Source organism: Hemitrygon akajei, chromosome 15 (genome assembly GCF_048418815.1).
Source record: "Hemitrygon akajei chromosome 15, sHemAka1.3, whole genome shotgun sequence".
NCBI lineage: Eukaryota > Metazoa > Chordata > Chondrichthyes > Myliobatiformes > Dasyatidae > Hemitrygon > Hemitrygon akajei.
This window is the reverse complement of record NC_133138.1, coordinates 7,325,718-7,351,462: the sequence shown is the minus strand read 5'-3', so window position 1 is coordinate 7,351,462 and position 25,745 is coordinate 7,325,718. Positions and strand designations below refer to the sequence as shown.

Genomic DNA, 25,745 nt, shown 5'->3' with positions numbered 1-25,745 from the left:
CACCGTGTCACCCTACCCTGCCTGAGCGTAGTTGTGACGGACTGGAAGTGGGAGTGGGAGTGTGAAATTGCCATTTCACATGTGATGCTCATTATTCTGTGCTCTTGAGCTGAGTACAGGATTTGTGTGGGGTGCTCTGGGTTTGGGGTATTACTATGTACAGGATTTGTGTAGGGTGCTCTGGGTTTGGGGTATTTGTGAGTACAGGATTTGTGTGGGGTGCTCGGGGTTTGGGGTATTTGTGAGTACAGGATTTGTGTGGGGTGCTCTGGGTTTGGGGTATTTGTGAGTACAGGATTTGTGTGGGGTGCTCTGGGTTTGGGGTATTTGTGAGTACAGGATTTGTGTGGGGTGCTCTGGGTTTGGGGTACTTGTGAGTACAGGATTTGTGTGGGGTGCTCTGGGTTTGGGGTATTACTGTGTACAGGATTTGTGTGGGGTGCTCTGGGTTTGGGGTATTTGTGAGTACAGGATTTGTGTGGGGTGCTCTGGTTTTGGGGTATTTGTGAGTACAGGATTAGTGTGGGGTGCTCTGGGTTTGGGGTATTCCTGTGTACAGGATTTGTGTGGGGTGCTCTGGGTTTGGGGTATTTGTGAGTACAGGATTTGTGTGGGGTGCTCTGGGTTTGGGGTATTTGTGAGTACAGGACTTGTGTGGGGTGCTCTGGGTTTGGGGTATTTGTGAGTACAGGATTTGAGTGGGGTGCTCGGGGTTTGGGGTATTTGTGAGTACAGGATTTGTGTGGGGTGCTCTGGGTTTGGGGTATTTGTGAGTACAGGATTTGTGTGGGGTGCTCTGGGTTTGGGGTATTTGTGAGTACAGGATTTGTGTGGGGTGCTCTGGGTTTGGGGTATTTGTGAGTACAGGATTTGTGTGGGGTGCTCTGGGTTTGGGGTATTTGTGAGTACAGGATTTGTGTGGGGTGCTCTGGGTTTGGGGGATTTGTGTGGGGTGTTCTGGGTTTGGGTTTGGTTGGACATTTCTGGAATGTTGAACTCTGCCTCTCTTCCCTCAGGGTCAGGACATGGTGTTGGTCCTCAGGAAGGATACTCTCAGCTTGGTGGATCCCATCGACCACAGTCTGATCCATTCCCAGCCCATAATCAACATCCGTGTGTGGGGTGTTGGCTGTAACCATGGCAGGTCAGTTTACAGTGCGGAATCACTCTGCTGCCCGGACCAAAGCAATTGAAAGACATGAGATTCTGCAGAGCAACACACACAAAATGCTTCAGGAACTCAGCAGGTCAGGCAGCAGCTGTGGAAATGAATAAACACTTGACATTTTAGCCGAGACCCTTCATCAGGACTGACTGCACTATGTAACATGTAGTTTGAGATTGTACAAACAGAATTCAGGACAGAGCACTACAGTTATAGTACAGTTATATACTCCAACTACAGTTATAGAGTAGGTCAGTGGAGGCAGACAAATTGCAGGGGCACCATGGTAGCATAGCGATTGGGCTGGAAGGGCCTCTTCCATGATGTATCTCTAAACAGTAAATACCTTGGGATTAGGATAGAATAAATAGAACTGAATCCATCTTATTGTACAAGAGCTCGGTTCAATATGCTATTAACAGTGGGGTAGAAGCTGTCCTTGGGCCTGGTGGGACGTGTTTTCACTGCTAACAGCGGGGTAGAAGCTGTCCTTGGGCCTGGTGGGATGTGCTTTCACTGATAACTGTGGGGTAGAAGCTGTCCTTGGGCCTGGTGGGACGTGCTTTCACTGATAACAGTGGGGTAGAAGCTGTCCTTGGGCCTGGTGGGTTGTGCTTTCACTGATAACAGTAGGGTAGAAGCTGTCCTTGGGCCTGGTGGGACGTGCTTTCACTGATAACAGTGGGGGTAGCAGCTGTCCTTGGGCCTGGTGGGACGTGCTCTCACTGATAACAGTGGGGTAGAAGCTGTCCTTGGGCCTGGTGGGATGTGCTTTCACTGATAACAGTGGGGTAGAAGCTGTCCTTGGGCCTGGTGGGATGTGCTTTCACTGATAACAGTGGGGTAGAAGCTGTCCTTGGGCCTGGTGGGACGTGCTTTCACTGATAACAGTGGGGTAGAAGCTGTCCTTGGGCCTGGTGGGACGTGCTTTCACTGATAACAGTGGGGTAGAAGCTGTCCTTGGGCCTGGTGGGACGTGCTTTCAATGATAACAGTGGGGTAGAAGCTGTCCTTGGGCCTGGTGGGACGTGCTTTCAGGCTTTTGTATCTTCTGCCCGACGGGAGAGGGGAGAAGAGAGAATGTCTGGGGTGGGTGGGGTCTTTGATTCTGCCGGCTGCTTTACTGAGACAGTGGGAAGTGTAGACAGAGTCCGTGGAGGGGAGGCTGGTTTCTGTGACGTGTCCACAACTCTCTGCAGTTTCCTGTGGTCATGGGCAGAGCCGTTGCTGGACCGAGCTGGGATGCATCCCGATAGTAAACACACAAGATTCTGCGGGTGCTGAAAACCCAGAGTGAAGTGTTGGGGGAATTCAGCAGGTCAGGCAGCGTCTATGGAGAGGAACTGTGGTGCATCTGTAAAGATATGAGAGGGTCATCAGGTGGGCGGAAGAGGAACGGGGAAGATCATGTCAGGGAAAGGCTTCAGCATCTCAAGATTCAAGATTGTTTAATGTCATTTCCAGTACACAAGTGGAAGGAGAATGAAATAATTGTTATTCCGGATCTGATGCAGCTCAGAAAAATCACAAAAGATAAAGAACACAACAAAAGGAAAACAACACAATAAATATAAATACATAGGATAGCTTATATACATAGATTGATCATATGTCCATAAAGTGACACTAGGCACAGGAGTGTCTGTATGTAGGGTGACTGACAGGAAATGATAAAGTAGTGGTGGTTGGGGGTGTGGAGGGGTGGGTTAGTGGGTGGAGGTGTTGATCAGCCTCACTGCTTGGGGAAAGTTGCTGTTTTTGAGTCTGGTGGTCGAGGTGTGGATACAACATAGCCTCCTCCCTGACGGGAGTGGGACAAACAGTCCATGAGCAGGGTGGGTGGGATCCTTCGTGATATTACTGGCACCTTTCTGTATCTATGCAGCTGCCTGTGTTTTCTGCTGTCTGGGTCACAAGCAGAGTTAGAGGTTGGGAGAATTGGCTGAGGTTCTGAGACAACAGCAGGCCTGAGGAACCTGGGGCCTCTGGAATCTTCCGCCAACATTATACAGCTGGTGTATAAGCTGAATTTTTAGCTGAGAGTGTTTACTTGCAGTGAACTGAATATCTTGTCTCCCTTCAGCAATGCCTTGAATTGGAATGCTTACTGGACGTTCTCTATTTAATTATTTCCTTTTCTTCGTGCTGCCGTGGAGACAGGGACAGGTAGAATTTTTGACTTTCTATTTCCTTTCTCTGGCTTTGAATTGAAATGTTGTGGGTCGCACAATCACCTGCTTTTTTGTGATCTATTGACTGATAAACTCTGCATTGGAATGGGATTTCTGGGTTTCCAGTTAATGTTGAAACCAACCGTTTAAACCTTTACAAGGAATTTAAGGAAAGACACTGCGACCCAAGGGTCTGAGGTACAGGATGTTATTCCCTGGAACGTGGAGGATGAGGGGTGATTTGATAGAGGTATACAAAATTATGAGGGGTATAGATAGGGTAAATGCAAGCAGGTTTTTTCCAGTGAGGTTGAATGAGAGTAAAACTAAGGTCACAGGTTAAGGGTGAAAGGTGAAATACTTAAGTGGAACCTTAGAGGTAACTCCTTCACTCAGAGGGTGTTGAGAGTGCAGAGTGAGCTGCGAGCATAGGGTACATGGATGGGAGGGGTATGTAGGGCTATGGTCCAGGTGTGGGGTGATGGGACTAGGCAGAATAACGGCTTGATATGGACTAACTGGGCCAAAGGCCCAGCTTCTGTGCTGTAGCACTCTGACTAAATACCAGGGATAGAATTTGGGCACATTAAGAATTGGAATAGTTGGGTTAAGAGAGCAATAAAATAAATGCAAAGCTATTTTTAAATCGTCTAACCATTTGCAACCTGTGGAGGTTTAATTAGCTTCATGGTTTGGCTGGTTTAATCTGCAGTTCTTTAATTAGCCTGTTGTTCAAAGCGTAACAGCTCTGAGCTGTGAGTTCCGGCTGTCTGCAGTGAATTTCATGGGCTAGTGTAGTTTTTATTGATGGATGTGAACAACCCCTCAGCAAAACCAGAGATGATTATTGACTACAGGAGGAAGAAGCGGGCCGACCACGAGACAGTCTTCATTAGGAGATCGGAGGTGGAGAGGGTCAGTGACTTTAAATTTCTTGGAGTTATCATATCAAGCAGCCCGTGAGAGCCAGCACAAAGAAGCATGAGAACACCTCTCGTTTTTTAGACGTTTGTGAAGACTCAACATGTCATCTAAAACTTTGGCAAACTTCTATAGATGCAGAGTGGAGAGTCTCCTGACTGGTTGCATCACGGCCAAGGTCCAGGAATGGGAGAACTCACAAAAAGTGGTGGATAAGCCCACAGGCAAAGTCCTCCCTAGCTTTGGAATTGCAATTGGTTTATTATTGACACACGTACCGAGATGCAGTGAGAAACCTGTCTTGCACTCTGCTCATACAGATCAGATCATTACACCGTGCAGCGAGGTAGAACAAGGGAAAACAATAACAGAATGCAGAATAAACTGTCACAGTTACAGTGATAAAGTGCAGTGCAGGCAGACAATAAGGTGTGAGGTCATAACGAGGTCAGGAGTCCAGAGAACAATTAATACACTGTAACAGCAGGATAGAGACTGTCCTTAAGCCCGATGGTACATGCCGTCGGGTTTTTGTATCTTACAGATTTATTTGCTGGACGGTGGCATCTCTGGTAAGCTTGGTGCGGCAAATGCTTCAGCTGAGACGACAAGAATCTGCAGGGGTTTGTGAAAGCAGCTCAGTTTATCACACAAGCCAGACTCCCCTCCCTACACTTCTCACTGTTTCAGTAAAGTAGCCAGCAGAATCAAAGACCCCACCCACCCCAGACATTCTCTCTTCTCCCCTCTCCCGTCGGGCAGAAGATACAAAAGCCTGAAAGCACGTCCCACCAGGCCCAAGGACAGCTTCTACCCCACTGTTATCAGTGAAAGCACATCCCACCAGGCCCAAGGACAGCTTCTACCCCACTGTTATCAGTGAAAGCACGTCCCACCAGGCCCAAGGACAGCTTCTACCCCACTGTTATCAGTGAAAGCACGTCCCCACCAGGCCCAAGGACAGCTTCTACCCCACTGTTATCAGTGAAAGCACGTCCCACCAGGCCCAAGGACAGCTTCTACCCCACTGTTATCAGTGAAAGCACGTCCCACCAGGCCCAAGGACAGCTTCTACCCCACTGTTATCAGTGAAAGCACGTCCCACCAGGCCCAAGGACAGCTTCTACCCCACTGTTATCAGTGAAAGCACGTCCCACCAGGCCCAAGGACAGCTTCTACCCCACTGTTATCAGTGAGAACACGTCCCACCAGGCCCAAGGACAGCTTCTACCCCACTGTTATCAGTGAAAGCACGTCCCACCAGGCCCAAGGACAGCTTCTACCCCACTGTTATCAGTGAAAGCACGTCCCACCAGGCCCAAGGACAGCTTCTACCCCACTGTTATCAGTGAGAACACGTCCCACCAGGCCCAAGGACAGCTTCTACCCCACTGTTATCAGTGAAAGCACGTCCCACCAGGCCCAAGGACAGCTTCAACCCCACTGTTATCAGTGAAAGCACGTCCCACCAGGCCCAAGGACAGCTTCTACCCCACTGTTATCAGTGAAAGCACGTCCCACCAGGCCCAAGGACAGCTTCTACCCCACTGTTATCAGTGAGAGCACGTCCCACCAGGCCCAAGGACAGCTTCTACCCCACTGTTATCAGTGAAAGCACGTCCCACCAAGCTCAAAGACAGCTTCTACCCCACTGTTATCAGTGAAAGCACGTCCCACCAGGTTAGAGGACAGCTTCTACCCCACTGTTATCAGTGAAAGCACGTCCCACCAGGCCCAAGGACAGCTTCTACCCCACAGTTATCAGTGAAAGCACGTCCCACCAGGCCCAAGGACAGCTTGTACCCCACTGTTATCAGTGAGAGCACGTCCCACCAGGTTAGAGGACAGCTTCTACCCGCTGTAAAAACTCTTGAGAACAGAGCTCTTATACACTAAAACATGATCTCCTGATCTTGCAATTTTCCTCTTTATATGTCCACCCGCACTGCACTTCCTCGGAAGCAGCAACACTTTGTGTTTTTCATTCAGCGGCAACTTCATTAGGTACAGGAGTGGATCCCGCTGTGGTCTTCTGCTGCTGTGGCCCATCCACTTCAAGGTTCAATGTGTTGTGTGTGCAGAGATGAACTTCTGCACACCACTGTTGTAACACGTGGGTATTTGATTTACTGTTACCTTTCTGTCTGGCCATTCTCCTCTGACCTCTCCCAAGGCATTTTTGCCCACAGAGCTGCCGTTCACAGGATGTTGTTTCTTGTTTTTCATACTATTCTAGAGACTGCTGTGTGTGAAAATCCCAGGAATTCAGCAGTTTCTGAGATACTCAAACCACCCCATCTGCCACCAACAATCACTCCGCCGTCAAAGTCACTTAAATCACATTTCTTCCCCATTCTGGTGTTTGATCTGAACAACAATTGAACCTCTTGACCATGTCTGCATGTTTTTATGCACTGAGTTGCTGCCACGATTGGCTGATTAGATATTTGCATTCATAAGCAGGTGTATGGTTTGGCCACTGAGGGTAAATTTTGATGTTTATGTGATTAAAAAATCTGAATTTTTTACTTTTATCTGATAGTTCTCATATGGGATGATCTGTCTGAATGGCATGCAAACTAAAGATTTACAGTATCACAGTATACACAGTATCTCAGTACACACACAATTCTAACCCAACATATTCATTTTCTCGTCCTCGAAATGTCATTGAATAATTTGATCATTGGCAGGTCATAAACCCTTCACCCCCCTTCTCACCCCTCTTCCTCTCCCCTCTTTTCCCCCCCTCCTCTAAGCTCCAGACCCTCTTATTCTCAATGTACTGACAAAACTTGGAGTGACAATGTTTGTAATTCTTGAACACACGAGATTCTGCAGATGCTGGAAATCTTAAGCAACACACACAAAATGCTGGAGGAATGCAGCAGGTCAGGCAGCAGCTGTGAAGAGGAATAATCAGTGCTGATGAAGAGTCTTGGCTCGAAATGTTGACTGTTTATTCCTTTATTACCTGACATGCCGAGTTCCTCCTGCAGTTAGTTAGCAATTCTGTTCTCTTTCCTAAATTTATTGTCAATTCATTTTGTAATGTAATCAAAACCAGCTGGGTGAGATCTTTTAGAGAATATGAAGCTGTTAATGGCATAAAGCAAGTTGTTTCAAATTATTGAGTAATTCTGGACCTGTGGGGTTATACGGGCCAGTGATTGAAAGTTGGCTGTTCGACGCGTGTGTACTTACCAAGACGATGAGGTCTATTTCATTGAGCACATCAAATGGTGTGCTGTCAGGAAAGTCGCATCCATTATCGAGGGCCCCCACCATCCAGGCCATATTCTCTTACTGCCGCTGCCACCAGGCAGGAGGTAAAGGAGCTTTCGGACTCACATCACCAGCTTCAGAAACAATTATTACCCCTCAACCATCGGGCTCCTGAACCATCATGGATAACTCACTCACCTCAACCCTGAACTGATTCTGCAACCTACAGACTCTACAACTCATGCTCTCAGTATTATATATTCATTTGTGTTTACAGTTTGTCTGCTTTTGCACATTGGTTGTTTGTCAGACTTTGTGCATAGTTTTTCATCGATTCTATTGTATTTCTTTGTTCTACTGTGAACACCCGCAAGAAAATGCAACTCAGGGTAGCATATGGTGGCATATGTACTTCGATAATAAATTTACTTTGAACTCAGCCATTACTTTGCATTTGGTATTACTTGTGTTGAGAAGCATTGGTTCCTGTGCAGGGACGAAGTGCAAGTTCCTTTTAAATTGCAGAATGCTTCATAGAAATACTGGAGGTTGATAACTGGTTGCACCCTTTACAGGAGGGATGTGGAGGCTTGGAAGGGGTACAGAAGAGGTTCACTGGATTATTTATTTTCTATTAAAAATCTGAGGTGCAGAGAGACTCGGGATCCTCATGCAAGATTCCCTAGAGGTTAATTTGCAGGTTGCATTCATTTCGAGAGGACCTGAATATAAAAGCAAGGATGTAATGTCGAGTCTTTATAAAGCACTGGGGAGGCCTCACTTGGAGTATTGTGAGCAGTTTTGGGTCCCTTATTTTAGAAACTATGTGCTGACATTGGAGAAAGTCCAGAGGAGGTTCGTGAGGAGGATTGAAAGGCTTGTCTGAGAAAGGTTTGATGACTCTGAGTCTGCACTCACTGGAATTCAGAAGAATGGCGGAGGGGTGGGGGGGGTAAGCTCTCATTGAAAATCTATCAAATGTTGAAAGGCCTCAATAGGGTGGATGTGGAGAGGGTGCTTCCTGTGGTGGGAGCATCTTAAGACCAGACGACACAGCCTCCGAATAGAGGGGCAGTCATTTAGAATGGACTTAAGGAGGAATTTCTTTAACCACCTTGTTGCCACAGGTGGCTGTGGAGGTCAGTCACAGGGTATATTTAAGGCAGAAGTTGATAGATTCTTGATTAGTCAGGGCAAGAAGGGATACGGGGAAAAGGCAGAAGATTGGGGTTAAGAAGGAAGTGGATCAGCCATGATGAAGTGACAGAGCAGACTCGATGGGCCAAATGGCCTAATTCTGCTCCTCTAATTTATGGCCTTTTGGATTAGAGGGCCTTCACTATAAGGAGAGGCTGCGGAAACTTGCGTTGTTTTCTCTGGAGTGGCACAGGTTGAGGGTAGATGTGATAGAGGATTATAAGCTTGAGACACATAGATAGAGTAGACCTTTTCCTAGTGATTAGATGTCTAAAACCAGAAGGTATGCATTTACATTACTGGAATCATTTTTGATTGATTTTGCCTGAAATGTTCAGTTTGAGGATGGATGGGGAGGCTTAGGACAATGTGCTGCAGAGGATCAGCAGGATTAGAAGGTATGAACCACAAGGAATGATTGGATAAACTTGGGTTGTTTTCTCTGGAGCGGCAGAGAAGAGGGGAGATCTGATAAGATTATGAGAGGAACAGACGGAAGATGATCAGAATCTTTTGAAGATCAAGTTTATTGCCATCTGACTACATTTATGCAACCAAACAAAACAAGTTTCCTCTGCACCCACAACACGTTTATCTCACACAGCACATACTGTCAAACAAAATATGACCATGAACGAGTTAATAAATATACTTTAAAATGCACGTAGTGCACAGCACAGGTAAACAGCAAATACTCAACAGTCCAGAGGACATTTACCCCTGGGGTAGAAATGTCAAATACCACTGGCACAGTTAGGATGGTCAGACTCAACCGATAGTAGATATAGATAGCACGCTTATAGATAGAGGAGATGAACTGCTGACAGACTGGTAAATTGGAATATTATTGTCACACGTACCGAGATAATGTGAAGAATCTTCTTGCATGCCATTCATACAGATCAGATCATTACACAGTGCGTTGAGGTGGAACAAGGGAAAACAATAACAGAATGCAGAATAAAGTGTCACAGTTACAGAGAAAGTGCAGTGCAGGTAAGGTGTAAAGTCATAAATGAGGTAGACTATGAGGCCAAGAATCCATCTTTTCATACTGTTCAAGAGTCTGATAACAGTGGGGTAGAAGCTGTCCTTGGGCCTGGTGGGATGTGCTTTCACTGATAACAGTGGGGTAGAAGCTGTCCTTGGGCCTGGTGGGACGTACTGTCACTGATAACTGTGGGGTAGAAGTTGTCCTTGGGCCTGGTGAGACGTGCTTTCACTGATAACAGTGGGGTAGAAGCTGTCCTTGGGCCTGGTGGGACGTACTGTCACTGATAACAGTGGGGTAGAAGCTGTACTTGGGCCTGGTGGGACGTGCTTTCACTGATAACAGTGGGGTAGAAGCTGTCCTTGGGCCTGGTGGGACGTGCTTTCACTGATAACAGTGGGGTAGAAGCTGTCCTTGGGCCTGGTGGGACGTGCTTTCACTGATAACAGTGGGGTAGAAGCTGTCCTTGGGCCTGGTGGGACGTGCTTTCACTGATAACAGTGGGGTAGACGCTGTCCTTGGGCCTGGTGGGACGTGCTTTCACTGATAACAGTGGGGTAGAAGCTGTCCTTGGGCCTGGTGGGACGTGCTTTCAGGCTTTTGTATCTTCTGCCCGATGGGGGGGGGGGGGGGAAGAGAGAATGTCTGGGGTGGGTGGGGTCTTTGATTCTGCCGGCTGCTTTACTGAGACAGTGGGAAGTGTAGACAGAGTCCGTGGAGGGGAGGCTGGTTTCTGTGATGTGTCCACAACTCTCTGCAGTTTCCTGTGGTCACGGGCAGAGCCGTTGCTGGACCGAGCCGTGGTACATCAGGATAGGATGCTGTCTATGGTGCATCGATAATAATGATTTGTATGGACCTGTGATGTGCTGAGCTGTGTCCACAACTCTCTGTAGACAGAAAGATCATTTGTGGAACCCTTTTGTTCAGTGTGTTCACTATTGAGTGTGTTTTTCTCTCTCACCTTGGGTAGAGACTTCGCCTACGTGGCCAGCGACAAGGACACCTGCATGCTGAAGTGCCACGTCTTCCACTGCAACTCACCAGCCAAGGCCATCGCCTCGGCCCTACACCAGCTGTGCTCCCAGGCAAGTCCGCTCGGCCGTTAACCAGGACCCCCGCTGCTCTCTGTTTGGCGTGGCAATGACTCTGATTCTGGTTCAGTGCTGGGAGTATCGGTGGTGCACCTGAACCTTGGTTCCTTGGTCGTGCTGTTCATTCAAGAACACATTAAAATGGACAGAGAAATACTGTATATATCTCCAAAAGCATAATTTCCAACTCGTTCAAGGGTGTTCTCTTTATCTAGAGCAAACTCATTCAATCAAAGAAACATTCAGCACGGAAACAGGCCCCACAGTCCAACTCATCCATACAGACCAAAATTCCCATCTAAGCCAGTCCCATATGCCAGCTTTTGGCACATATCCCTCTCAACCTTTCCCAACTATGGACCTGTTTATGCCGAAACAGTGAGGAGCTCCACGTCATTGACCTGACAGAGCACTCCAGCTCAGAAACAGGCCCTTCGGTCCATCTCATCCTTGCTGACCAAGATTCCTATCTAAGCCAGTCCCATTTACCTGCTTTTGGCCCATCCCTTTCTCAGTCAGTGGCTCTCAAACATGGTGGACCCCTACCACTAACTGAGGGGTCCATGGACCCCAGGTTGGAACTGCTGCTCTAAACCATTCCACTCCATCGACCTCTTAAGCCATATTAGTGATGAGGTCCACCATCACTGACCTAACTTACTCACTACTGCGAAGAAATAGGCCTTTTAGCCCATCTAGCCAAACTCTTATTCAGCCTAGTCCCATCGACTAGCACCTGATCCATAGACCTTCATACCATTCCCATCCATGTACTTAGCCAAATGTACAATACTCCGCAAAAATCTAAGGCACATAGTGTATATAGCTAGGATGCCTAAGACTTCTGCACGGTACTGTATTTGTCAAGGTGGAGCTGAGAGCAAGCTTGTAAATCTGGCAGCAGCAAAGGATGTTGGGAATGGTGAGGGTGGAGCACTGTGGAGGGGTGTGAGACAGGTGGCAGAGAAGGAGTGCCGGGGGTTTGGGAGGGTAGGGTCACAGATGCAGACACACCCAGCCTTGAGACACCAGGCAAGGTCTTTTGGTTCCAAACAATTGGTTTATTGATCACTAGAGAATGTCTCTCTGGTGCTTCCTGTTCCCTCCCCTCTCCCTTCCCCTTTTCCCAACCATGATTCCCCTCTCCCTGCCCCCCCCCACTCCCAATCTCAGTCCACAATAGAGACCCATATCAGAATCAGGTTTATAATTACTCACATGTCATGAATTTATTTTTGTGGCAGCAGTACAGTGTGATACTTAAAATTACTACAGTACTGTGCAAAAGTCTTCGGCACCCCAGCTGTATATATGTGCCTAAGACTTTTGCACAGGACTGTAAATGTAGCAAATCGTACCTGCATCCACCACTTTCTCTGGCAGCTCCTTCCACACTCTCGGATCTCTCTGAGTGAAGTTTCCCATCAGTTACCCCTTAAATATTTCACCTTTCACCCTTAACCTATGACTTGTGGTACTAGTCTCACCCAACCTTAGTAAAAAAAAGCCTGCTTGCATTTACCTCATTAATACCCCTCATAATTTTATATACCTCTATCAAATCTCCCCTCACTCTCCTACACTCCAGGGAATAAAGTCCTAACCTATTCAACCTTTCCCTATAACTCAGGTCCTCAAGCCCTGGCAATATTCTTGTAAAATTTTCTCTGCACTGTTTCAATATCATTAATATCTTTCCTATAGGTAGGTGACCAGACTGCACACAATACTCCAAATTTGTCTTTACCATTATTTTACACAACTTCATCATAGCATCCCAAGTCATGTAATCAATAGTTAAAGACCGTTCTGTCAAAAGCTCTCTTTGTGTTCCAATCTGCCTGTGATGTTGCTTTCAAAGAATGATTTCTCTGATCCCTTTGTTCTACCACACTCCTCAGTGCCCTACCAATCTTCAAAGTGCATAATCCCATTTTTATTTTATTTATTCTCCTCAAGTTCCCATCAAATTGAAAGGACAGGCAGGTATGTAGAGGGAGTGGGCAAAATGAAATCAGATCCTTAGAAAGAGATCATGGGATCAAAAGATGTAGAGACCTTGGTGGTAGAGTTAAGAAACTGCAAGGGTAAAAAGACTCTGTTGGAAGTTATATACAGGCCTCCAAACAGTAGCTAGGATGTGGGCTACAAATTACAATCGGAGATAGAAAAGGCATGTAAAAAGGACAATGTTGAGATAATCAAGGGGGAATTTCAATATGAAGATAGATTGGGAAAATCAGGTTGGTGCTGGATCCCAAGAGAGGGATTTGTAGAATGCCTATGCGATGTCTTTTTAGAGCAGTTTGTGGTTGAGCCCACCAGTGGAAAGGCAGTTCTGGATTGGGTGTTATGTACTGACCTAGATTTGATTAGGGAGCTTAAGGTAAAGGAACCCTTAAGAGGCAGTGATCATAATATGATTGAATTCACCCTGGAGTTTGAGAAGAAACAAAAATTGTGTGTGTCAGTATACAGTGGAGGAAAGGGTATTACAGAAGCATGCGAGAGGAGCTGGCCAAAGTTGACTGGAAGGAATGATGGCAAAACAGCAGTGGCTGGAGTTTCTGTGAGCAATTCAGAAGGCACAGGATGTATACGTCCCAAAGATGAAGTAATCTAAAGGGAGGGTGAGGCAGTCATGACTGACAAGGGAATCCAAGGTACGTATAAAAGCCAAAGAGAGGGCATGTAATAAAGCAAAAATTAGTAGGAAGTTAGAGGACTGGGAAGTACCAAAGTGTTTTATAGATGAAGAGTAAAAGAAAGACGAGAGTAAATTTAGGACCGCTGGAAAATGACGCTGGAGAGGTAGTTATGGGGGAGAAGGAAATGGCAGAAGAACTGAATTAGTACTTTGTGTCAGTCTTCCCTGTGGAAGACACTAGTAGAGTGTCAGAAATGCGAAAGTGTCAGGGGGGCAGAGGTGAGTGTCATTGCCATTACTAACGAGAAGGTTATTTGGGAAGCTGAAAAGTCTGAAGGTAGACAAGTCACGTGGACCAGATGGACTACACCCCAGGGTTCTGAAAGAGTAAGCTGAAGAGATTGTGGAGGCATTAGTAATGATCTTTCAAAAATCACTAGATTCTGGAATGGTTCTAGAGTGTAAAATTGCAAAAGTTACTCCACTCTTTAAGAAGAGAGGGATGCAGAAGAAAGAAAATTAGATCAGTTAGCCTGACTTCAGTGATTGGGAAGATGTTGGAGTCTATTGTTAAGGATGTGGTTTCGGAGTACTTGGAAGTACATGATAAAATAGTCAACATGGTTTTCTAAAGGGTGAAATCTTGCTTGACAAAGCTGTTGGAATTTGCTGAGGAAATAACAGGCATGGTAGACAAGGGAGAGTCAGTGGATGTTGTTTACTTGGATTTTCGGAAGGCCTTTGACAAGGTGTCACACATGAGGCTGCTTAACAAGATAAAAGCCCATGGTATTACAGGATGGATTCTAGCTTGGCTGATTGGCAGGAGGCAAACAGTAGGAATAAAGGGAGCCTTTTCTGGTTGGCTGCCAGTGACTAGTGGTGTTCCACAGGGTCTGTGATGGAATGGCTTCTATTCATGTTGTATGTCAACAATTTGGACAAAGGAATTGATGGATTTGTGGCCAAGTTTGTGGGCAATATGAAGATGGGTAGAGGGGCAAGTGGTATTGAGGAAGCCATTTCTGCCCTGAGAAAAAGTCTCTGGCTGTCCCCTTGATCTATGCCCCTTATCTTGTACAACTCGAACAAATCACCTCTCATCCTCCTTCGATCCAAAGAGAAAAGCTCTAGTTTGCTCAGTATGCGTCATAAGACATGCTCTCTAATCCAGAGAATCTTGGTGAATCTTCTCTGCACCCTCTATAAAGCTTCCACATCCTTCCTATAATGGAGCAACCAGAATTGAACACATACTCCAAGTGTGGTCTAACCAGAAGAGAAGAGGGTGTCGCTGAGCTAGAGCAGGAGTTCCCAACCCTTTGTGTACAACAGACCTCTCATATTAACTAAGAGGTTCGTGAACCCCCTGGTCCAGAGAAACAGCCCCACCCCTTACTTCGCCCCAGTCCAGGCAACCCAGAGAAGAAGTCCAGGATGCTGGTCTGTTTACTGTCTCAAAACCTGAAATGTTCCATAACTCATTCCAGATCATGGCAAAACATACAATGAACAACGACTTTGCAAAGGTCCCAGGAGTGGAGGAAGATTTGTGTCAGGATGACCTGCCTCTAAAAGGTACCTGGTCTTTTAATTATTGGGGCCAAGTGGCACCAGAGCACAGAGACAGGTGTATGGTAGATAGATAAGTAGATCGATACTTTATTGATCGCAAAGGAAATTACAGTGTCCCAGTAGCATTACAAGTGCACAGACACCGAAATATCAGAAGAGAAGTAGAAAGAATAAAGAGTGAGTTACCACAAACAGTCTAACAGTTATGGGTTGACTCTTTATAGAACCTAACGGCCGAGGATAAGAATGAGCATCGAGGGTGAGAATGGTGAGGGTTAATGAGTTGTGGGCAGGCTGTATTGGCTCCAGAAGCACTGTAACACACTTGCCCAGCACAATCCGTTGATTTGTTGTGAAGCAAGTGATGCATTCCCACTATTATAATAATAACAACATTACAGGATCCTGTAGAGGTTTAACTCAATCTGACTACTTGCACAGGCACAATCAACTGGCAAGCATCATTCATCAAAATCTTACTTTAAAATACGAACTCATAAAAGACACCATAGCTTACCATAAATACAGGCCTGATCCAGTTTTAGAATCGGAGTCCTACGAATTATACTGTGACTGGTCCATTATTACAGATAGGACAATCCATGATAACAGTCTGGATATAATATTGCAGGATAAACAAGCAAGAATAACTTATAGATATAGCCATTCCAAACACACACAACATACAGAAATCAATAATTGATAAACACCGGGAATATGCTGAATTGGAATTGAAAGACTATGGAACATGAACAGGTTATACATTGTCCCAATTGTAGTAGTAGCAGGCAGCCGTCGATCCCAGGGGATCATTGGTTTGTGCCTCTGGTGGACTGTAACCTCTCCAGGGTGCAGGCCTGGGTGGGAAGGTTTGAAGAACCGGCTGTTGCCCCTCTCCATGTCATTGATGTAGTCCAAGGGAAGGGCAAGTGTTTGGCACCTTGTGTTATCGCAGAGGTTGCCAGAGTGAAGTTGAAAAACAACATCAAACTGCCTGAGAGATCTCGGCTCCAGATTTCTTCCTCAGGGTTTACTCCCAAATCCTTTCCCAAGGGTGGGTATGGCCGCAAGGTAGCGGAGGTTTAAAATCAGAGCTTTCCTTCTACTAGGCGGGCTGCCATCAAAGGCTGATGAGCCCCACCTGCCCGAAGCAACTGATTTTGAGGCTCCAGTGGTCCATTTTTGCCCCTTCTCTCTTTGGTAGAAACCGTTCTGCCAGGCTTAGTAGCTAAGACACACATGAAGGCCAAGAGTTGGACTTGGTTGTCAGAGGCTGTTAGAGACACACACCATTGGGAGCACTTTATAGGTAGTGGGAGCTCATCCCCACTCTTCCCCTGGCTAAGACCACCTTAGGAATCATTCCAATTGTGTCATCCCAAAGTCACAACATAATAGTATTAAACAATTAGGCCCACACAACAATATCTATGTAAGTCTTCAGAAAGCCACAGCACTAAACACCACTAGAATAGTCCAAAAGTTCCTAACATTTGAGGAATGAGTGTGCTTGGCTATAGCCGTACCTCAGATTTTACCAGCTTGAGCTGAGAAAAAATAAAAATAACTTTATTTAGAGTACTTTTCCTACAGATGCTGTCATTCAAGTGCTCTACAATGGGCTAAAAGTACAAATAAGAAAATAAAATAAAAAAATAAAAATAAACATGAAAATAAAAGATGGAAAGATGTTAGTTAAAAGCAAGGTTAAATAAATAGGTTTTGAGCTAATGTTAGAAGTGTCAGCCAAGTCTGCATCCCTTAAAGTTTTCGATATTGAATTCCACAGTTTAGGAGTGTAGAACTTGGTTGTCAGAGGCTATTTGAGATGCACGCCATTGGGAGCATTTAATAGGTAGTGGGAACTTGTCCCCAATACCCTCCTTCCTGGCTATGATAAACTTAAGGAACCATTCTTAACCATCCAATGATGACAGTTAAACAAATGTGTGCGGGACAGTCTTTAAAGAGGAAGACTTTGGACACCACGGTAGCATAGCGGTTCATGCGATACTATTAGAGTTCAGAGTTCAGAGTTCAATTCTGTAAGTTTGTATGTCCTCCCCATGAATGCATGGATTTCCTCTGGGTGCTCCAGTTTCCTCCCTCAGTCCAAAGACATACGGATGAGTATATTAATTGGTCATTGTGAATTGTTCCATGATCAGGTATGGATAGGTTCCGTGGTGGAGGCTGGAGAGGTTTGCTCCGCGCCGTATCTCTAAATAAATAAAATAAATTAAAAGCTGGTGCACTAGGGCAGATCCACTCTCTCGACCTCGGACACCTGGCTCAGTGTTACGAGTGGTCATTACAACCCAGGGCTTGCTTGGTTGCAGTGAATGACCAGGACTTCGTCTCTGCCTTGTCCTGCCCTTTGCTCTCCACGGATCTCACTGTGGATCTCCTCTTCCCAGTCCACTAGAGCAGACTTAGCTTGTCACCGAGTATGAGGCCAGTCAGCTACCCTCACCTGGTTTAGCTTGCCTGTCGAAGGGGTGTGGCCACCGTCACATGCTGACAGCTACTTGGAGTGACAGGTGAGAGCTGAGTGTCTGGTGGGGACCAAAGGTGACTGTGCTGCCCCAGAATGGACACGATTGACCACTGGGTGGGGGGAGAGTTAGCGGTAGGAAGAGTATCCGTGGGCTGTGGGAGGGGATTCAGTGGGGAGAGGACAGTGTCCGTGGGCTGTGGGAGGTGTTCAGTTGGTACTGTATTGGCAGGAACGCACTGTACATCTCACTCTTATTTTCCAGTGGATCTCCTGGAGGCTGTGAGACAGTCGACACAGACATTTCGGGTGCAGTATGTTGGATTCCTGCCTGTGGCCACCTCGAGAGGTGAGTAATTCCCTCCGTGAATCCAAAGTTCAAAGTGTGTATACGTTATACAGCCTTGAGGTTCGTCTCTTTGCAGGGAGCCACAAAAAGAAGCCCAAAGGAACCCATTAAATAAAGACCCAATGTGCAGAGAAAAAATCTGGGCAGTGACCCAAGAGTCGCAAAGCAACAGTCGGTCACTGTTTTTCTTTCCTGCGTGGACCAGGGACCTCTCGCTGAAGCTTTTCAAGAACAGGGGCTTAATTCTAACTCGCACTTCCTCTTCAATCCCGAGGGTATTATTCCTGTCATCGTGGATACTAAAGTGAAATAACTGGTTCCAGAACACACACGCTCTTACGACTCAACCACACTTCATTTTACTTGTGCACAGGGAGACCAGTGTGGCCCCCGTCACCCACACAGGTCTGAATTCTGAACAATAAACTGCTATTTTCATACAGAATTGGGTTACCAGTAACGGATATTGACCACTTGATCGATTATATATGTTTGAATTCCTTACTTGCAAGATCAATTGTCATTCACAGTAGCGGTGTTCAAACTCAACAGAAACTATAAGCTGACAACCACTCACACTTTGAAGTTAGAAAGGCTTTTTTTTGTCCCTTAGTTGTTGGGTGTATTTCACATCCTTCCCACCTCATCTGTCTCTGGAGAGAAGTTATGTTCTTCAAAGATCTTTCTAGAGATGTTCTCACATCAGGGACCCACTGCTGCAGTCTCCCTCTCCTGTCTAGTTTGTGGAGAGCAGACGTGGCTGTGGCAGTCTCACTTCAGAGGTCTCCATTGTCCGGGTTTGAACACACTCTGCCAGTCACCCTCTCTTGAACGCTGTTTTCAGTCCTTGCCTTACTGCAACTCCCACATCCTCTCCTAGTCCTTCCCACCATGGTTGCTGGGATAAGACATATTGGGTCTAAGTATTCTCAACATAACTTTCTGTCCCCAGCTCTGTGAATATCTGTATCCAGGGTGCCTAAGCCTTTTGCAGAGTATTGTATTTATCAACGTGAAGCGGAGAATGAATTTGTAAATTTGGCAGTAACAAAGGATGTTGGGAATGGTGGGGGTATAGTGCCATGGATGGATGCGGATCAGGTGGCAGAGGGGAGTGCCGGGGCTGGGGGGTGATGATACGGGTGCAGACACACCCAGCCCTGAGACACCAGGCAAGGTCATTTGATTCCAAACAATTGGTTTATTGATCATTCCAGAATGTCTCTCTGGTGCTTCCCGCTCCCTCCCCCTTTTCCCAACCATGATTCCCCTCTCCCTGCCCCCTTCCCACTCTCAGTCCACAATAGAGACCCATATCAGAATCAGGTTTATCATTGCTCACTTAGGTCACGAAATTTGTTTTTTCTTGCAGCAGCAGTACAGTGCCATACATAAAATTACCACAGTACTGGGCAAAAGCCTTAGGTACCATCGCTATATATGTATGTGCCCTCCTCATCACTGAGCACATCTCCACAAAATGCTGTTGCAGGAAAACAGCATCCATGATGTGGACCCCCACCTCCCAGGCCACGCTCTCTTCTCACTGCTGCCATCGGGAAGTTGATACAGAAGCCTCAGGACCCACACCACCAGGTTCAGGAAACAGTTATTACCCCACAACCATCAGGCTCCTGAACCGGTGTGGATAACTTCACTCACCACAATGAGCCTCAGGTCCCACACCACCAGGTTCAGGAACAGTTATTACCCCCCAGTCATCAGACTCTTGAACTGGGATAACTTCGCTCAGTTTTACTCGCCCCATCACTGAACTGTTCCCGCAGCCTATGGACTCACTTTCAAGGACTCTTCATCTCATGTTCTTGATATTTATTGCTTATTTATTATTATTTGTTTTTTAATTTCTCTATTTGTATTTGCACGGTTTGCTGTCATTTGCACATTAGATGTTTGTCCATCTTCGTTCTCTAGAATTTTTCATGGATCTGTTGTGTTTCTTGCTATTTACTGTGATAGCCTGCAAGAAAATTAATCTCAGGGTTATATATGGTGACATATATATACTTTGATAATAAACTTACTTTGAACTTTGAGAATATTCTGATTGGTTGTATCACCATCTAGTTTGGAGAAACCTGGATGGCAGGAGGCTGCAGAGGGTTGTAAACACAGCCAACTCTATCAGCCTCCCCAGCACTGAGGACATCTTCAAAAGGTGGTGCATCATTAAGGACCTTCCTCATTACTACCATCAAGGAGGAGGTACAGGAGCCTGAAGACAATCAGACAGACACCCCCCCCCCCCCCCCATTTTAGCAACGGCTTCTTCCATGAACCTGTGAACACTCCCGCACTATTCCTCTTTAGCACAATTCATTTATTTTGTTTTTATATTTTAATTTACAGTGATCTTTTTACACCTTGCACTGTAGTGTAGCTGCAAAATGCAGATTTCATGACATCAGAGACCATAAACCAGATTCCAATTCAGACTCTTGATTTTCCGAGAAGGTTGTTGTTATTTTTAGCGGGTAAATTTCAAGCGTGTGTTTAAAGTCCTCGATGTCTCTTCGTTTCCTAGGAATGTCGCTGGTTAACGAGGTGATCCAGAGTCTGTTAGATTCCTCGGATCGGGAGGCGTGGCCGTCCGTACTGCTCCGGGTCACTGACACCACGCTGTCCATCTCTAAGGGAGAGGTGAGACCCGTTTTGAACCTTCCACAATGCAGAGACCTGTGCCACACAGCCACCCATTTGTATGCTGTGTCGCGATTGGTTCTGAACATTTCAAAGACTCTTAGATGGGCACGGTGGGTGTGAGAGAAATTGAGGGTTATCTGCTCTGTAGGAGGGATTTCATAAGATCATAAGATATAGGAGCAGAATTAGTCCATTTGGCTCATTGAATCTCCTCCATCATTTACTTATGGCTGATCCAGTTTTCCCCAGCCCCAATCTCCTGTCTCCTCCCCGTATCCCTTCATCCCCTGACCGTTCAAGAATCTATCAAACTCTGCCTTAAATATACATAAAGCCTCCCTAGCTGCCTGTAGCAAAGAATTCCACAGATTCATCACTCTTCTGACTAAAGGAATTCCTTCTCACCTCCATTCTAAGAGGACACCCCTCTATTCTGAGGCTGTGTCCTCTGGTCTTAGACTCTCCCAGCAAAGGAAACATCCTTTCCATGTTTTCTCTAGCAAGGCCTTTCACCATTCAATAGGTTTCAATGAGGTCACCCCTCATTCTTCTGAATTCCAGTGAATACAGACCTAGGGCCATCAAATGCTCTTCATATGACAAGCCATTCAATCCTGGAATTATTTTTGTGAACCTTCTTTGAACCCTCTCCAGTTTCAGCACATCCTTTCTAAGATAAAGTCATGAGGGGAAATTAGAGGCATGAGAGAGGAGTTGGCCAGAATTGATTGGAAAAGAACACTGGCAGGGATTACGGCAGAGCAGCAATGGGTGGAATTTCTGGAAGGAATTCGGAAGGCACAGGATATATACTGTACATCCCAAAGAGGAAGTGAAGTCAAGTCAAGTCAACTTTTATTGTCATTTTGACCATAACTGCTGGTACAGTACATAGTAAAAATGAAACAACGTTTTTCAGGACCATGGTGTTACATGACACAGTACAAAAAAACTACACTGAACTACATAATAAAAAAACAACACAGAGAAAGCTACACTAGACTACAGACCTACACAGGACTGCATAAAGTGCACAAAAACAGTGCAGGCATTACAATAAATAATAAACAGGACAGTAGGACAAGGTGTCAGTCCAGGCTTCAGGTATTGAGGAGTCTGATAGCTTGGGGGAAGAAACTGTTACATAGTCTGGTTGTGAGAGCCCGAATGCTTTGGAGCCTTTTCCCAGATGGCAGGAGGGAAAAGAGATTGTATGAGGGGTGCATGGGGTCCTTCATAATGCTGTTTCCTTTGCGGAAGGAGTATTCTAAAGGAAAGATGACCCAACTGTGGTGAACAAGTCAAAACCAACATAAAAGCCAACGAGAGGGCATATTATAGAGCAAAAATTAGTGGGAAGTTAGAGGATTGGGAAGCTTTTTAAAAACCAAAAGAAGGCAATAAAGAAGGTAAAGATGGAATATGAAAGTAAGCTAGCCAATAATATCAAAGAAGATACAAAAAGTTTCTTCAGATACATGAAGTGTAAAAGAGAGGCATGAGTGAATATTGGATCACCGGGAAATGATGCTGGAGAGGCACTAACAGGGGACAATGAAATAGTGCATGAATTGAATAAGTATTTTGCATGTCTTCACTGTGGAAGACACTAGCAGTACGGTGGAAGTCCCTGGTGTTGGGTCACCATGAAGTGTGTGAAGTTACCATAACTAAGGAGAAAGTTCTTGGGAATCGGAAAGGTCTGAAGGTTGATAGGTAGGTCACCTGGATCAAATGGTGTACTCCTTAGGGTTTTGAAGTGGAGGCATTAGTAATGATCTTTTAAGAATCACTATAGTCTGACCTCAGAGGTTGGGAAATGTTGGAGTCAATTGATAAGAATGTGGTTTCAGGGAGCTTGGAGGCACATGATAAAATCAGCTGTAGTCAGAATGGTTTCTTCAAGGGAAAGTCCTGCCTGACAAATCTGTTGGAATTCTTTCAAGAAATAACAAGTAGGGTAGGCAAAGGAGAATTGGTTGATACTGTGGTGGTAGAGGCAGGGCAGATAAATTTAATAAACTCCTAGACACATAGAAGATAGCAACATGGAGGACTATGTGGGAGGGAAGGGTGATGGGGTGGAGATATGTACAAATTGATTAGAGGCATAGATTGAGTAGACAGCTCGACAACTTTTTTACAGAGTGGAAATGGTTAATATGAGAGGGCACAATTTTAAGGTGATTGGTGGAAAGTATAAGGAGGATTTTGGTGTAAGTTCTTTCTGCACAGTGTGGTGGGTGTCTGGACCGTGCTGGCAGGAGTAGTGATGAAGTTGATACATTATGGAGATTTAAAGACTTTTAGACAGGCATGTGGATGATAGAAAAATGGAGGGCTCTGTGGGAGGAAGGGTTAGATTGATCATAGAGGAGGCTAAAAGGTTGGCACAACATCACGGGCCAAAGCACCTGTACTGTGCTGTAAAGTTCTAATTCTCCCGTTTAGTGATCACATATCTGTAACTGGCTGGGATTAATTTAGTAATTAATAAGAAAGAACACATTAGAACAACAGAGTTCATTGTCATGCAAGGTAGTTTTAAAGTTGCTGTACTGAGGTCGTGATTAGGGTTATGCCAGTTGGTTCAAAAACCGAATGGTTGAAGGGAAGTAGCTGTTCCTGAACCTGGTGGCGAGGGGCTTCCAGCTTCTATACCGTCTGCCTGCTGGGAGTTGTGACATGGAGGGGCCCAGATTTTGGGGATGTCTCTGAGCGCCATTCCGTTTGTTATTGTCCAGGAGAGGGAAGATCCGTGGTGGGAATGCCGTGTCCGGTACCTGACCTTCCTGGGAGTGGGGAAGGACCCCCACACCTTCGGCCTCGTGGTGGATACCAGTCAACAGTGCTTTGAGTGCCACGTCTTCTGGTGCGAGCCAGATGCTGGTTATGTCTCCGAGGCAGTTCAGGCTGCCTGCATGGTGAGTCTCCTAATATACAGTGCATTCGGCCCTTTCCTTGCTGCTAGCTCTGAGCAGTTAGTGTAATGCTGTCACGGCACCAGTGGCAAGGAGGGGCTGAGGTAATGAGCTGGGAAGTTGAATGGCTAAAGGAATAAAGGGCTGGAGGAGAGGGAATCTGAAAGGAGAGGGTAGCAGTCCATGGAGGAAAGGGAAGGAGGAGTACTAGAGGGAGTGATGGGCAGGTAAAGAGATAAGGTGAGAGAGGAACAAGAATGGGGAATTCTGGAAATCCAGTGAAACACACACAAAATGCTGGAGGAACCCAGCAGGTCAGGCAGCATCTATGGAGAAGAATAGAGTCGACGTTTCGGGCTGAGACCCTTCATCCGGATTATGAACCAAAACATCGACTCTTTATTCCTCTTGTAGGTGCTGCTTGACCTGCTGAGTTCCTACAGCGTTGTGTGGATGTTGTTCTTTAGAAACCAGTTGTTTTTGGAAGAGCTAGTATGGCCCAATTGGCTGATTGGCCTCGGTTGGTGCACTTGTATGTGGTTGTACTTTGTGGCCGGATGTCAGTTCACGGGATCATCTGCGTCCACGATATTCTGGCTGCCGTCTGACTCTCCCTCCCTGCTTCTATCCCAACAGCTGCAGTATCAGAAGTGTCTGGTGGCTGCTGCTCCACTAGCCGGTTCGAGGGGAGCCCTCGGGACAGAGAGCACCACCGCGGGCCTGAAGAAAAACGCTGCTCCGCCACTGCCACTCGGCATCACAGAAACAGAGGCCGGAGCCCTGGTCCCCACCCCCAAGCTGTCAGCAGCCTCAAACCTGAAGCGGGGCTTGCTGACGCTGATCAACACACTCCGGCAAAAGCCGTCCGTGCTGCAGATGCCATAGTATTTGGGGAGGGGGGAGGCAAGGGAACGGTAGAGGAAGGGAGCACCAGGGGTTGCTCACAGCTGAAGGTTTGCAGGGATAGAGAATATTTCAGTGGTGTAGCTGGAGACGCTCCCTCGCAGCTCCCGACAGCCTGGTTCAATCCTGACCGTCTGTTGGTGGAGTTTGCACGTTCTCCCTGTGACCACGTGGGTTTTCTCACCGGACGCTCCAGTTTCTTCCCAACATAGAACAGTACAGGCCCTTCAACCTGTAATGTTGTGCCAGCCCTTTTACCTACTCTACAATCAATCTAACCCTTCCCTCTCACACACTCCTCCATTTTTCTTTCATCCATGTGCACATCTAAAAGTCTCTTAAATGTCCCTAATGCATCTGCCTCGGCCACACCCCTGGCAGAGTGTTCCACACACCCACCACTCTCTGTGTAAAAACCTACCTCTGATATCCCCCTATACTTTCCTCCAATCACCTTAAAATCATGCCCCCTCGTATTAGCCATTTCCAACCTGGGAAAAAGTCTCTGGCTGTCCACTCAATCTATGCCTTTTATCACGTACACCTCTCTCAAGTCTTCCTTTGTTCCAAACAGAAAAGCCCGAGCTCACTCAACCTGTCCTCATAGGACATGCTCTCTAATCCAGGCTGCACCCTCTCGAAATTTTCCACATCCTTCCTATAATGAGGTGACCAGAACTGAACACAATATTCCAGGTGTGGCCTAACCAAGGTTTTATGGAGCTGTAAGATTACCTTGTGGCTCTCGAACTCAATCCCCTAATTTGGCCAATGCACCAAAGCCTTCTTAACCACCTTATCCACTTGTGTGACGATTTTGAAAGATCTATGAATGCAGACCCCAAGGTCCCTCTGTTCCTTCCCACTGCTGAGAACCCTGCCATTAACCTTGTACTCTGCCTTCAAGTTGGACCTTCCAAAGTGAATCACGTTACTTTTCTGGATTGAACTCCATCTGCCATTTCTCGGCCCAGCTCTACATCCTGTCAATGTCCCATTGTAACCCATGACAACACCCTATACCATCCACACCACCAACCTTTGTGTCATGAAGGGGAATGGAAAAGTGCATAACAGGGCAAACTCCATCTCATCCCTTGTTCCTCACCTTGCAATCCTCGGCAAATCTTCCACTCCTCCCCCTCCTACAAGCACTTGGGAGCTGCACGAAGAGCTTGTCTTTACTGCAAGTCCCCAGGCTGTTCTCCTTCCCCTCTGCAGTTCCCATTTTTAATGGTTTGTGTGCCGGCCCTTTGAAGGTGTCTGTAATGCCGTTACATTTATGCTTTCTCTCTTGGCAGCGATGTTTGATCGGCCCAATCTTTATTGAATAAATTTCTAAAATATTAAGACAGTGAGTTGCTTAATGAATTCCAAAAGACACAGGATCAGAATGAGGCCATTCAGCCCATTGAGTCTGCTCCACCA

General features: G+C 46.2%; 1 protein-coding gene across 2 annotated transcripts in view; it reads left to right on the top strand.

Moving 5' to 3' along the window:
- apbb3 (amyloid beta (A4) precursor protein-binding, family B, member 3) overlaps positions 1-25,670 on the top strand; it is a 64,079-nt gene extending 38,409 nt beyond the window's left edge. For both annotated transcript variants that reach the window (XM_073067117.1, XM_073067118.1), the window contains exons 6-12: positions 1,017-1,144; positions 10,644-10,758; positions 14,902-14,989; positions 17,746-17,829; positions 20,375-20,490; positions 23,238-23,417; positions 24,051-25,670. In XM_073067117.1, coding sequence (XP_072923218.1) covers positions 1,017-1,144; positions 10,644-10,758; positions 14,902-14,989; positions 17,746-17,829; positions 20,375-20,490; positions 23,238-23,417; positions 24,051-24,299 — 960 coding nt within the window. In that variant the 3' untranslated portion in view covers positions 24,300-25,670. The remainder of the gene's footprint in view (positions 1-1,016; positions 1,145-10,643; positions 10,759-14,901; positions 14,990-17,745; positions 17,830-20,374; positions 20,491-23,237; positions 23,418-24,050) is intronic.
- The last annotated feature ends 75 nt before the right edge of the window (positions 25,671-25,745 follow it).